This window comes from Leishmania panamensis (assembly GCF_000755165.1).
Source record: "Leishmania panamensis strain MHOM/PA/94/PSC-1 chromosome 34 sequence".
Taxonomy (NCBI): Eukaryota; Euglenozoa; class Kinetoplastea; order Trypanosomatida; family Trypanosomatidae; genus Leishmania; species Leishmania panamensis.
In genome coordinates this window covers 335,491-348,696 of record NC_025881.1, presented here as the reverse complement: position 1 = coordinate 348,696, position 13,206 = coordinate 335,491, and the positions used below count along the sequence as shown (strand labels likewise).

The following is a 13,206-nucleotide window of genomic DNA, read 5'->3' as shown; positions in this document are numbered from 1 at the left end:
TCACCCACATACAAACACACGCACACAGACAAAGAAGACCTGGGAAGAAAAAAATGGAGAGCAGAAATGACGTTGAAAAGATGAGATGCACATACGTGCGTATGTGTGCTGCTGATGCGTGGACAGACATGAGCTACAGAGAGTCGAAAATGGACTCATCGCTTACCTTCACTCTTCGCTGCTACGCCATGTGCTTAAGACGTTGCATCTTCTTTTTTGTTTCGCGCTTGCCCATATATTGGGGGCGGGGTATGAGGCCCCATCTCCTGCTTCCACTCAGTGTGGAGAGGTCTAGCTATCTTTTCAATCTCTGTCTTGCCACTTGTCTACATTCCTCTCTCTCCGCGTGGCTTCTCCTCACCGCACCCAAACATCGATGCCTGCCCAATCGAACACGGAGGGGACGGGAGATGAGAAGGCAACCCTGAACAGCGTGTGTGAGGAGAGACGTAGGAGTGGGCTGGGGAGAGACATGAACCACAATGCCTACGGAGAGGATGAGAAGCACACCGGCCGCACTCCCCGTTGAACACCCACACCCACCCACACACACACACACACAAAAGAGGAAGACGACGGGGAGAGATGCATAGAGGGAGAGGAAGGAGAGGGTCATACGCAGCTCAAACACCAGAAGCTTCTACTCTGTTATCTAATCCACATAACACTCTGCAATGTTGTTTTGTTCTTTTCTGATCTCTTCCACATCGCTCGTCCCTCCCCTCTTCTTGCCCCTTTCGCCTTTTCAAGGACTTGTATCGTGTGTGCTTCACTACTGCTGCTCTGGCGCACCCAACTCCTGGTTGTTGTTGACGTTGTTTGGGGCACCACCGTTGCCGCCCGGTGCAGGGCTTTGATTCATTGGGGAGCCATTGCCTGCGGCGCCACCGCCGTTGCTGCCGCCCGGGAAGGACTGCTGCTCCTGCAGACTTTCGTGAATGCGTTTCAGCGTCCAGTCAAAGACATAGTCGACGTGGTAGCCCTCACGTACGAAGAGATCCCGGAACATGCGCTTCAGGTACGAGTAGTCAGGCTTGTCCTCAAAGCGCAGCGCACGCACGTAGTTCATATAGGCGGCGAACTCACTAGGGAAGCCCTTGCACAGCAGCTCCACTGGCGTCGTCTGCTTTCGCTCGGAAATGCGGTTGTACTTCTCCTGCTTCGTGTGCGCCTTTAAGCCCTGCCACGGCAGCGAGCCGCGGAGAAAGTACATGAGGATGTAGCCAATGCCCTCCATGTCGTCACGGCGACCCTGCTCCACACCCATGTGCGTGTTGATGCTACAGTAGCGTGCCGTGCCTGTCAGACTTTTGCCCTCCTTGTACGGGATGTGGGCGTGCGTGCGGGGGTCACGATACTTCTTCGCCAGTCCAAAGTCGATGATGTACACGTGGTGGCCCTTTTTTCCGGTGCCCATGAGAAAATTATCGGGCTTGATGTCGCGGTGCAGCACGCTCTTGCTATGCACAAACTCGATGCGGCTGATCATCTGGTCCGCCAGCATCAGCGTCGTCTTCAGCGAGAGGCGGCGACCGCAAAAGGAGAAGAGGTCTTCCAGCGAGGGGCCGAGCAGCTCAATGACCATCACGTTGAACTCACCTTCAACACCGTGGTAGAACATCATGGGGATGCCGACGGCGCCGCCGCCGCTGCCGAGGATGCGATAGAAACGTGACTCATATGTGAGCTGCGGGTGGCGCGTCTTCACCTGCTCAAGCTTGATGGCGACCGGGTCGCCCGTCTGAATGTTTGTGCCACGAAAGATCTCACCGAATGAGCCGGAGCCGATCTTCTGACCGATCCGGTAGCGGTTGCCGACGCGCAGTTCCACGTTCATGTTCGAGCTGCAAGGTGCGTGTTGGGTGGGTGGGCAGCTGTCCACTTCTATGTTGAAATGGCCGCACCGGCAAGAGAGAATGAGATAGAAAAGCCCGCTAAAGCGCGATTCTAAAAATTCTCTTTTAGTTTATTTTCTTGCCCTTTTCTGCGGTAAGAAAAAGAAAACAAACGAGTGTCCCTGTACGATGTCCCCTCGGTGGGCGTGTGTCTACGGGATGTGCCTCTCGCACCTGTGCTCTTGTGACTCGGTATAGCGTCTGCCTAAGCAGAAAGAGAGAGAGACGGACAGACAGACAGAGCGACACGAAAGGGCGAATGTCAGGCGGGGGGGGGGAGGGGGAGAACACGTCTGTCGTGGAAACAAGGACGCTGCTGTGCCACCGGGCCTGGGGGTTTTGCTTCACCTTTGTGCCTGTGTGTCTGACCACGCAAAGGGAGTGGGAAAGGGGGCAGCTCAGCAGGGGACAACAAACGAGTTAAAGAAGACGTTTTCCTGAACGGAGAAGGAAGGGTAAAGGGAGAACCACTTTTGCTGTGGAGAGGTCACATTGGGAAGGGAAATGGGAAGGGAGGGAGGGGGGAGGTTCGCGAGCGGAGGAGCCGGAGGGAAACGAGAAGGCGTGAAGTCGGAGGTGGAAAGCTGGGGTAGGCGCCAAGAGATCTGGGCGAAGGAGTCCGTTGTGGCAACGAATGTCATCGACATCGTTTAGTACCGATGCCCTACTATACTCAAGCACTTAATAGAGGAGGAGGAGAGTGGGAGTGCTGGTGGTGGTGAGCCTACCCTCGCGTTTGTGGCACGGTCACCTTACTTCTATTGGAAATGGATGTGGGAGGCGTTGAAAGTTTGTTGCCCTCATTACTGTGCTTCGATTTGCGTATTTTTCGTTCTTCTTTCCTCATGGCACGTCACAGCCCTGATAGCAGGGGACACCCCTCAGTCCTCCTCCCCCCAATCCCCCTGCCAATGCCGATCCACCCCTGATGGTGACAGGGTCAAGCACCTTGGGCGTGGGGGAGTCCGAGCTCCACCCCGAGGGACACACCAGGTGGCGACCGGCAGGACGGGCGCGGCGGTGAGGCGACCCGCGGGGCGGGGGAGGGGAGAGAGCAGCGTTTGGGGCAGGGGGGGGGGCATGCTCCGATGACCGAGTCGGCACACTGCTGTACCGCGTGTCTAGCGCTGCGCCGCCCCACGCGATGGGGCTTGTGAGGGGCAGGCCGGGGGTCGAGTGGGGGGAGGGGGGAGCTGGGCTCGTGTGTTCTACGACAGAATAAACTGTTTGAACAAAAAATGACGCGTCAAGATGCCCATATCCTGGGCAGGTGAGAAGGGATGGCAGCAACAAAGGAAAGTGATGACAGGAAGGGGAGGCGGAGATGAATGAGTGAGCCCAGCGTACCTGCGCCGTAAGGTACCGCAGAGGATGGAATGGGGGTGGAAGGAACCCGAAGAGCGAGATGAAGGGAATGACACTTCGAGGCTTCCTTCCGACCAAGACAAGAGCGGCAAAAAAACAGAAGAGCGACGTCCCACAAATCAACAGCAGCACACCCCGTTGCGCACGCGCAGACACGAGCAACATAGTGCATCGAAGCACATATAGAGAGAAGAACAGAAAAGGGCAAAATATGAAGTGAGCAGCGACCTACTACGACGAGGTCACCGCGCCGATTGCACGCGGCTCCATTTCCATGCACCCTTCTCCATCGCCTTCTCAACTCACACCTCCCCCTTCCGCCCCTCCTTCGCACGTTCTGTAATAAGCTACTCTCCCTTGACGACGGAGTCATGCACCTTTATTTGGGTCACTCCTGAGTGCACTGAGAAGGGGGAAAGAGAGCAAGAAGAGGGGCATGCGTGTGGAAGGGCGATGAGGCGAAGAGCGAGGCTATGCCAGAGAGAGAGAGTGCGTGTGAGTACCACGGCAAGAATGATAGAACGCCCTTCGTGATTCGATCGAGTGGGATACGAGTGTCAGTGTATGTGAAAGGAGACGACGGGTTATATATGGGTGAGAGGTCGAGTAAGAGGGGACAGAGAGGGAGAGACTGGGGGTGATGATGTGTACGATCCGCACGGATGAGTCTATAGAACAACACATTTGTGCGCCCACCCGTGAGACACCTCTCTTCTCCCTACAGAAGTAGTTATCAACCACGTCGTCGTATCCCTCTCACCCTGACACACTTCGCCCGTTTACCGACACGCCGATCAACGAGCACAGATATACACGCAAACACACACGTGCGCTAAAGCAGTTTCTTTCCGGGTTTCTCCTCTGCGTGTTTGTGTCGCCGTGCCACGAGTGTCTCATGCATTTTTCGGATATTCCAGTCATAGACATAGTCTTCCTGGTAGCCCTCTCGTTCGAAGAGTCGGCGGAACATGCCGCGGAGGTACCCGTAGTCAGGCTTGTCCTCAAAGCGCAGCGCACGCGAGTAGCACACAAGTGACGCAAACTCGATGGGCAGCCCTTTGCAGAGCGACTCCATCGGGGTGCACATCTTCACCTGGGCAATTATGTCGTACTTGTGGTCCCTGACTGACTTTAAGCCCTGCCATGGCAGCGAGCCGCGGAGGAAGTAGATGAGGATGTAGGCGATGCCTTCGATGTCGTCACGGCGACTCTGCTCGACGCCGAGGTGCGTGTTGATGCTACAAAACCGTGCCGTGCCTGTCAGACTTTTGCCCTCCTTGTACGGGATGTGGGCATTCGTGCGGGGGTCACGATACTTCCTCGCTAGTCCAAAGTCGATGATGTACACGTGGTGGTCCTTTTTTCCGGTGCCCATGACTAAATTGTCGGGCTTGATGTCGCGGTGCAGAATGCCGTGAGAGTGCACGAGCTCCATGAGCCACAGAATCTGGTCCGCCAGCATCAGCGTTGTCTTGAGTGAAAAGCGGTTGCCGCACTGTTCATGCAGATTCTCCAGCGAGGGACCCATCAGCTCCATTGTCAACAAGTTGAAGCCGCCCTCGGAGGTGTATCCGAAGATAGTTGGCATGTACGCAGCGGCACGGCCTTGGGTCATGATGGAGTAGTACCGCGATTCGGTCAAGAGCTGCGAGTGAATCTCCTTTGCGTTCTCTGTCTTGATGGCCACCATCTCACCAGTTTGCGTATCGACGGCTAAGAATACCTCGCCGAAGGAGCCACCGCCGATGCGGCGGCCGACGCGGAAGCGGCCCCCCTGCACCAGGCAGTTCTCCAGTATTTTTGCCGTCTTTGACGTTTTGATCTTAAATTCCATCATTGTGCTGGCACTTTGGGTGTGATGGATATGTAGTAGCGACTTGTACTGCAGGTTGCAGGTGTGCCTCTCAGCTGTCACCTCTCTCTTCTTCCTGGTTGACGGCGGGCTTTTGGAGGGAGATGGGAAAAGGACGAGGTGAAGGGAAGAAAGGGAAATGCAGGACAGCAGACGCCCCTTGTGCCACACGTCGAAGAATCGTTGAGCAGCCTCCCCCCCTACACATACACTAGGGGGCTACAGGGATGCGGGTTCTGCGCAGAGTAGAGCTAGGATGCACTGAGTCAGGGAGACAGGGGGCGGGACGAGAGAGAGAGAGTCGAGCGACGATGACGTGAGGCCTTGGTCAGCCTCGTACATACACGCGCAGCACACGCACTAGTGTGCATTTTGTCAACAGGCGTCCCGTACCATCCCGTGTGTTGACTTGTGCATGTGTGTTCCCCACTTCCCTTGGCTGACTCTGGCTCTCTTCCTCCCCCTCGGGGTGTCACTGGCTCATCTCCCTTTTCACCCCCTCACTTTCCTGCTCCCTCCTCCTCTCTCCTCTCGCTGCCGTTATGCAGAGGGACGGCAGCGAGAGGAGGGAGGGAAGGTGACACATTCACCCACATACGCACGCATACAGGCCAACACAAGGAGAGGAAACTTGCCGTACCGCTTCGTCAAGTGTGCCAGAGAGGACGGGTGCGACGATGAAAGGGGTACGGTACTATCGGCTTACTTTTCGGGTAAGAGCACAAGAGAGGGAGGGAGAGAGAGAGCGCGCACACGCAAAATCTGAAGTAGGAGACACACCAACAAGCCACGTTCATCAACTGTAAGGCGAAAAGACCAACAACAACAACGAGAAAAAACGTAGGAAGGGGAAGGAGAGAGATGCTGGAGACCTCGGCGTCGACTCAAACTCCCCATCACTAAGCACCGTCAGCATCGGTGACGTATGAGCTCACTCAAGAGCACACACGCACACCTACAATCGCTAGTGCATACAAAGGAAAAAAAACGACGCGCACAAGGCCCTCCCCTTCAGTTCACTGCACTTCTTCCCCCTTCTTCCCTGTCTACTCATTTTTCTTGGTTCCCGGCGCCAGAGTCGGGTCGGATGGTGACGGGGAGTGAGGAGAGGCAGCCTTCGAAGAGCCATCGCTCGCAGATGGAGCGTCCCCAGCCAAGCGTCGCCCTGGGCCCTGAAAGGCACGATGACCCTCCCCCCTCCCCTGCTCTCCTTCCTCGGCGTCCTCTTCGTCCTCATCGCCTGCTTTTCCGGACTGCCGCCGATGTCGATTCACGATCTGCCGCAGTTGCTCACACAGGAAGGCTTCTTGCTGCTCGGGTGTCAAGGCCTCCATTGTGGCACGCCTGCCCTCGTTGTCATTTCCGGCTTCGTTGTCCCCATTCTCGGCGATAAACTCGGTGGAGCCGCCGCCAAAGTAGCGGTTGGACTTCTTGCCCTGTGCTCGTTGCTCAGAGTCCGACTGATGGCGCGACGAAGACGACGATCCGGGTGGCTGTCGCTGTTGTTCTTGCCGAAAGCGTTCCATTGCTGTCTGCCGCTCTGCTTCTTCGTTCGCTGCCAGCATCTCGGCCATCGAATTGTACGTACAATGTTGTCGCTGCGGCTGACGTGAGGCGGGGGGTGAAGAGGTTGCTGCTGCTGGTGCGCCATCTTGGCTGCCACGAGCACCAGCAAACATGGCCATCAGAGAAGAGGCAGCGCTGAAGAGCATCGGCCGTGTGTGTCCTTCCTGGTGCTGCTGCTGTGCCCCTTTGCTTGATGCATCGGGTGATGCAGGGCCGTCGAGAGACACAACGCGCAGGGCGCTGGATCGACCGAGCTCCACCTCCTTCAGCGGCCGCAGCTCATCGGTCTCTGTGCTGTACCGCCTCGGTGGGTAGGCGCCCACAAACACGAAGTTGTCATAGCCCAGAGCGTTTGCCACGGCAGGTCGAACGTCAGCACGGAGGGTGGCCACGGATGGGTCCAGCGGCGCCAAGTCCAGCGTCTTACCGTTGGGAAGCGAACAGCGGAGCTTCACAGAGACGTCTGCACTGGGCACCGCGGACGCTGCAGCTGAGGATGAAGTGTGTGCCGATTCCGCTTCTGGCGCCGGTGGTGTCGTTGTTGCCGCATCCGCCGCACGCGCCGACATGTCTTCAGGAACTCGCCGACGGCATACGCCTTCCTCGCACACGTACTCGGTAGGGTGCGAGGCGGATGTGGCCACTTGTGCCGGTACAGCAGGCGGTGGCGGCGCAACGCCGTCGAAGTGGACCTGCACCACTGTGTTGCGTGGGTAGTCCTGCAGACGTACCTTGGCAGCTTCCTCCATCGTCATTACCGTCATCGCGACCGCTTCTGTTGACGTCGCTGGGGGTTCGATCGCAAAGCTGAACTTTGCCCCAGGTTTTGGTGAGGTGACCCCGTTCCACGTCGACGCCGCCTGGGCCTGTTGTATCTCACGCTGCGCCCACTCAAGGTGTTTTTCCACTACCCGCCACACCGTCTGCAGCGTCATGCTCGGGGTGGTAAGAATCGTCTTGTGTGGTGCGATTGACATCGGAGAGGTGGTGAAGGACATAGGAAGCCCTGCAATGCTAATCAAGTGAGCTGCTTCTAATGCGTCCACATTGCTCACCCCTTTTGTGCGCTGCGCCGGTGCCGCCCCGATCGGTGTGGTCGTGGCGGGTTGTTGGCCATCTACAGCTGTCCTCGTCGTGGTTGAGGGGTCGCTGTGGCGCTGCTGAAGTAGCGGGGCGGCGCTTAAGTCAGAGGTGGATAAGGCAGGATTCGCCCGCTGACGAGCGCGCAGGTACTCGCGGTTCATAGCAGACACGGTGGCTGAGAAGAAAGAGAGAAGCACATCAGGGCTGCCTGAGGGCGTCGCTGGGGAGGCGTGCATTTTGGGCTTCAGCAGACCTATCTGCACGCAGTTGTACACGCTTTGTGGAGTCAGCAAGCTCCCACTCAGCACCACTGGCGTCATGCCGGCAGCCGGAGGGAAGAAGATGTGCACACGCGGCAGTGCAGCGCCAGGAGTGCCGGGAGCGGCCGGCACAGCAGTCGAGAAGGCAGCGTAATCCGGAGTCCCTGCCTCGATGAGGTGTAACAACGTCACTGAGCCGAGGCGGCTCTCGAGGAAGGTGACGAGCAGCGCCTCGCGCTGTGCTGCCCCACCTTGTACGCTGCCTAACGGAAAGTCCGGCACAAGAGCGAGCTCTTCGCCATCTGCGATTGCCTGCGCCATCATTGACGCGTTCGCCGCGGCTGCTGCCGTCAGGTTCGCTGGCCTCATGAGGTAGCCGAGGGAGGAGTTAGCCGTAGCCGCGGCCAGGTCGGGCGCTGTGTGCGACGCTTCGCACGAGTCGGAAGCATCGGCGAAGAAGCTGCTGCTGGACTGAGTCATGACCGTGTTGTGCCACGCAGGGAGAAAGGGGAACGTTGAGCATGCAGGACTGCGTCCACCCGCTACACCACTGGTACCGCTGCCGCGGGTCGCCTCTTCTGCATTGTTGAGAAAGGTGGGCAGCTTGTCGTGCAGTGTAACGATGAGCGGGTACTCGAGGGCGACGCACGCCGCCATGGCGTCTTCAATTTTGTCGTATTTGTGAAGCATGTCGAGGCCTTTTTTTATTTTTCTTCCACCTCCAGAAAGTGGTGCTCACAGGGAGATAGCGGGAGTTGAAGCGACAGTGTTGATGGGCTTTACTGCTTGCTTGCTCTCCTTCTCTGACAAACAAACAGGCACTCACAGATATACACACACGCGGCTACTATCGGCGAGAGAGAGAGAGAGAGGAGAGTAGAGAGGGTGAGTGGGTGGGTGGGGGAGGTGCGCGCAGTGAATAATCTGTCCTGGTGTCGGCAAAAGGCAAGAAAAAAAAGGAGAGGGGGGAGGGCGAATAAAAAGGGAGCACTAATGTGCGCGTGTGAGGCGACGGATGTGTACGTGCACGTGTATGTCTAGGCGGGGGTGTAGAGCAGGCGCCGAAGTATCATGAAGGACACCAGCAAGGGAGAGGGCAAGACGAAGAACGAGCTTGAAAAGAAAAAAAGGCAATGAGGGAGCTGTGAGGAAGACAGGTGCATCCACGCGAGTCGGTGCGGCAGCCGAGGATAAGCAAGACTGAACATGAAGTGTGCATTTCAGACTAGGGAGAAAGAAGCTTTCGATATGACAAGATAAGTGAAGCTCCTTCCCTCCCTCTCTCTCTCTCTTGCAGAGAGAAGCCTGCAGCTATGTTTGAAATACCGCAACGGGCGAATTTTCTTCTCTGTTCGCCCAGCAAAACAGAGAAGAAAATTTGCTCGTGTGCGCCAGTGTTTTTTTTATTTTTTCCATCTTTCCGATGTCGGCATGAGAACTCCCTCAACGTGCTCACAGCGGCAAAAGCAAAGGAGGGGGAGGGTGTGGCAGCGGACGTGGAGATGCGTGAGGTCAGCGTGGCGGAAGCGCTGCGAAAAGTGAGAGGAGGAGAGGGTGTGTGTGGGTGGGGGTGAGGTAGTCACTGACCAATGTCCACGTGAGCGCACCGACGAGCGCATCGACATCGACTCGCAGCGGAGCAGTCACAGACGAGTGTATGGCGCACGCAACTGGTAGGAGCCCCACGCTCAATGAGGAAAAGAAAAGTAGCCGCAAGGGGGGAGAACGACACTCAAACTAGCACACATACATGGGCATACAACGATGCTTAACGTTTTCTGCTTTGAAGGCCTTTTGATGGGGGTCGCTAAGTCACTCTCCACTCCTCACTCGCACGCGAGTATGTCGTACACACGCCCACACACCCGTGTACGGCGGGAGACTAAATGCCACTGCGCAGGGCGTGCACGGCACCTGATAAGGGAGTAGTGAAAGGTGAGAGAGAAACGATCGAAATTGTCTGCTCGCGGGCACCCGACGAAGAAACAAAACACATAAACAACAACAAAGAACCCGCTAGATGGAGGAGGGCCTGGTATAACAGTACACGCGAAAGGAATTGCTCCAATGAGTAGCGAGACAGATCAGTGCCTTGAGTGTGTGTGTATAAAGACGGAGGGGAGATGTCAGTCACATAGGGCATCGCAGTAGGCAGATATACTGCAACACCGATGCGCGTTCCAGTGAGGCCCACCCACCCACTCACCCTCTCACAGTACATCTCTTGTGCCAACCGCAGTCTTTGAAGCGTCGGCCTTCTCTTCGATTTCCCACACCACTTCGCAACGAGATGAAAAGGAGAGGGAGCGAGAGAGGCGGACAGAGGGCGAGTTCGCAGGAAGAAGCGCGTTGACATGCAAAGACTGAGTAGCTTTCGCAACCGCCCACTGATATACGCACGCGCAAGCTTAGCCAAAAAAAAGGCCCAAGATGGTGGCTCTCGTGGCAGAGGAGGAGAAGAAAAGAAAAAATCAGAACAAAAGGTGTCGGTGATGTGAGATGAAAAAAAATACAAGTGGCACAAGCCATGAAAAAGGGAGGGGGAGGGAGAGTGCCAGCGTAGTGGTGGCAGCTCCAGCGGTCATCGCGTGTTCCTTTCGAGTACAGTGGGGTGAGATACATTCATACACCTATGCACGTAGACACGGATTCAAAAAGAAAAGAGGAGGTGGGGGAGGCAGACACAGCGCAACAACCTGACGAACAACCCTCCTCTGAAGTGCGTTATCTTCTTGTTCGCTTCTCCCTTTCTAGTACTTGACGGAGTGTACAGGTTGGGTTGGCTCTTATTTGCTCAGCTGCTTCTCTGTGCTACGCTTCCGCACTGTTACATCTCTTCGCCCCTCTCAATCCGTTCTCTATCTGCACTCCTTCGAGCGAAGGGCTGTTCCGCATGCGTTTCTATGCGCATGTTTGTGCACACACTGCAGATCGCACTCTTTTTTTTTCCATCTACAAAAAAGGCACAGACGGAATCGACTTTGTCCCGCTACCGCGGTGCGGTCATTCAAAGAAATAAACTGTGAGGAGTCAAGCGCTAGAAAGGCGAGGAGGTGCGCCGAGGATATAAGGGGGGGGGGAGGGGGGGCGCGTGATCGACAGAGTCGTATCGCACAGTGAGCAGCCTTTTTTTTTTTAACGTGTTCACTCGCTGTCAGGCAACACACGAGCCCAGCTCCCCCCCTCCCCCCCTCCGACCCCCGGCCTCGCCCCTCACAAGCCCCATCGCGTGGGGCGGCGCAGCGCTAGACACGCGGTACAGCAGTGCGCCGACTCGGTCATCGGAGCATGCCCCCCCTGCCCCAAACGCTGCTCTCTCCCCTCCCCCGCCCCGCGGGTCGCCTCACCGCCGCGCCCGTCCTGCCGGTCGCCACCTGGTGTGTCCCTCGGGGTGGGGCTCTGGCTCCCCACACCCGTGGGCAGCGGGGGCCGGGTGGGATACGCTCGAGTCACGCGGACACTCTGCGCGCCACATGGGTGGTGCAAGCGTGCCCACTGCCGCAGGTCGCTCGGACTCCCCCACGCTCTAGGTGCTTGACCCTGTCACCACCAGAGGCGGTTCGGTGTGTGACAGGAATGGGTGGGGGCCGTCTGGCTTTCCTACACCGAGTGAGGGGTACTGGACACGGCGATGCCAACGCTGGGACGTGCCCCACCGTTACTAGGGCGGCAACGCAGTGAGGCAAGCGTAGCAAAGAGTGTATGCGAGAGGCGCGAGAGAGGGTGGGCGGAAGTGTGTGTGTGTGGGAGGGGGGGGGAGTTACAACGTTTTGTGTGTGAGGGAAGGGAGAGGGCGTATTTAGTTGGCATGACAAACATATAAAAGTAGTAAAACAGAAACCCCAATACACACGCGCATAGGCAACGACAACATGGTAAGAATAGCGGCAAGGACATGGACATCGCTCTGCTCCGTCGTCCCTCCCCCCCGCTCATACGAGCAACAGTCGGACACACGCGTACACACACCCACACCCACACCCACACACACACGCAGACAGATATAGCTACAGAGGGCTAACGAGCTACACAGACACGGTGCCACCTTCGACTACAGGCGCGCATGCCACACCCTACTTGCGTCTGTCTCGATGCGCGACCATGTCACTGCGTGCGTGGGGGGGGTGCGGAGAGAAGAGAACCGAGACGCACCGCTCCTTTTGATGCCAACTCACACCTTGGAGCTGCCACTGACAGTGAACTCGTTGAGTATGACCTCGGTGAAGCGGTTCTCGCCACGACGCACAATGCACGGCGGGTACTTGGGGTAGTGGTTCGCGCTGTCAGGGAGGTACTGTGGCTCGAGTCCCATACCAGTCCAACGCGCGTACCGCTGTCCCGGACCGCCGCTCGCCGGCAGTGGCTTGTTGTTGGCTGTGTACACCCACATGCATGGGAAGGTCGAGTACACCTTCATGCAGATGTTTGTGGCCGGGCTCTTCGCCTCGGCATGCAGCATCAACTTGCCCTTCTCCCAGCCATCGATGGCGAGGGGGTGGTCGTAGCCGCACGGGTCGCGGTCGAGCAGCGCCACGTCGTCAATGTAGTCCCCGATCACGCGTCCCTTGCGGTAGGCGAGACCAGTTCCCTCAACCGGCAGAAACTCGTCAGTTGGGATGGAGGCGCGATTCGCCTCGGCAACATAGCTGGCCGGTACACGCGGAGCCAGTGGCTGCGCATGCACTCCGGCTGCACCCAGTTCTTACCGTCCTGCTGGTCGGGAATGCCGTTCAGGTTGAAGGAGGTGTGACTAAACACGCCGATGGGAGAGGCATTGCAAGGGCTATTGTCAGTAATGTAGGAGTCGTAGGCGGTCTTGAGGGCGTTAGGCTCGCTACGCTCGATTGTGAAGGTGCAATAATTACTCACCTTGCCAGGGAATCCGCTCTCCATGTGTGGGCTTGCGCATTCGAAGCGGATACCGATCACGTTGGCGGTCTCGATCAGCTTCATACTCCAGTGCTTCTTGTTGTATGCGTCGTCACCGCAGTGGCAGGTGTTCTCACCGCGGTTCTTCTACGTGTAGTGCTTGACGCCGTCCAGTGTGAACGCGCCGCCAGCGACACGAACGGCGCAGGGGCCGACAGTGGTGTCCATGTAGTCCGGGTCGGCGCAAGCCTCCTCGGAGTTCATCGGGTAGCCGCAGTTGACCTCGATCCACTTGTTACTGGCGGGTTAGTACACC

At 57.3% G+C, this 13,206-nt stretch overlaps 3 protein-coding genes and 1 pseudogene across 3 annotated transcripts, besides 2 other annotated features; all 4 read right to left on the bottom strand.

Annotated features, from left to right (window-relative positions):
- Window positions 1-772: 772 nt before the first annotated feature.
- On the bottom strand, window positions 773-1,837 carry LPMP_340930 (casein kinase, putative; the record flags this gene model as incomplete). Its single annotated transcript, XM_010704216.1, has 1 exon — window positions 773-1,837. One exon carries the CDS (start codon window positions 1,835-1,837, stop codon window positions 773-775), a length of 1,065 nt encoding a protein of 354 aa, XP_010702518.1.
- Window positions 1,838-2,781: 944 nt separating this feature from the next.
- Window positions 2,782-3,114: a repeat region.
- Window positions 3,115-4,092: 978 nt separating this feature from the next.
- On the bottom strand, window positions 4,093-5,097 carry LPMP_340920 (casein kinase I, putative; the record flags this gene model as incomplete). Its single annotated transcript, XM_010704215.1, has 1 exon — window positions 4,093-5,097. The coding sequence occupies one exon, from the start codon at window positions 5,095-5,097 to the stop codon at window positions 4,093-4,095; it is 1,005 nt and encodes a 334-aa protein (XP_010702517.1).
- Window positions 5,098-6,158: 1,061 nt separating this feature from the next.
- LPMP_340910 (hypothetical protein) lies at window positions 6,159-8,711 on the bottom strand (the record flags this gene model as incomplete). The annotated part of the gene is made up of 1 exon (XM_010704214.1): window positions 6,159-8,711. One exon carries the CDS (start codon window positions 8,709-8,711, stop codon window positions 6,159-6,161), a length of 2,553 nt encoding a protein of 850 aa, XP_010702516.1.
- A 2,504-nt stretch (window positions 8,712-11,215) lies between these two features.
- Window positions 11,216-11,692: a repeat region.
- A 433-nt stretch (window positions 11,693-12,125) lies between these two features.
- Window positions 12,126-13,154, bottom strand: LPMP_340900 (annotated as a pseudogene).
- Between the last annotated feature and the right edge of the window lie 52 nt (window positions 13,155-13,206).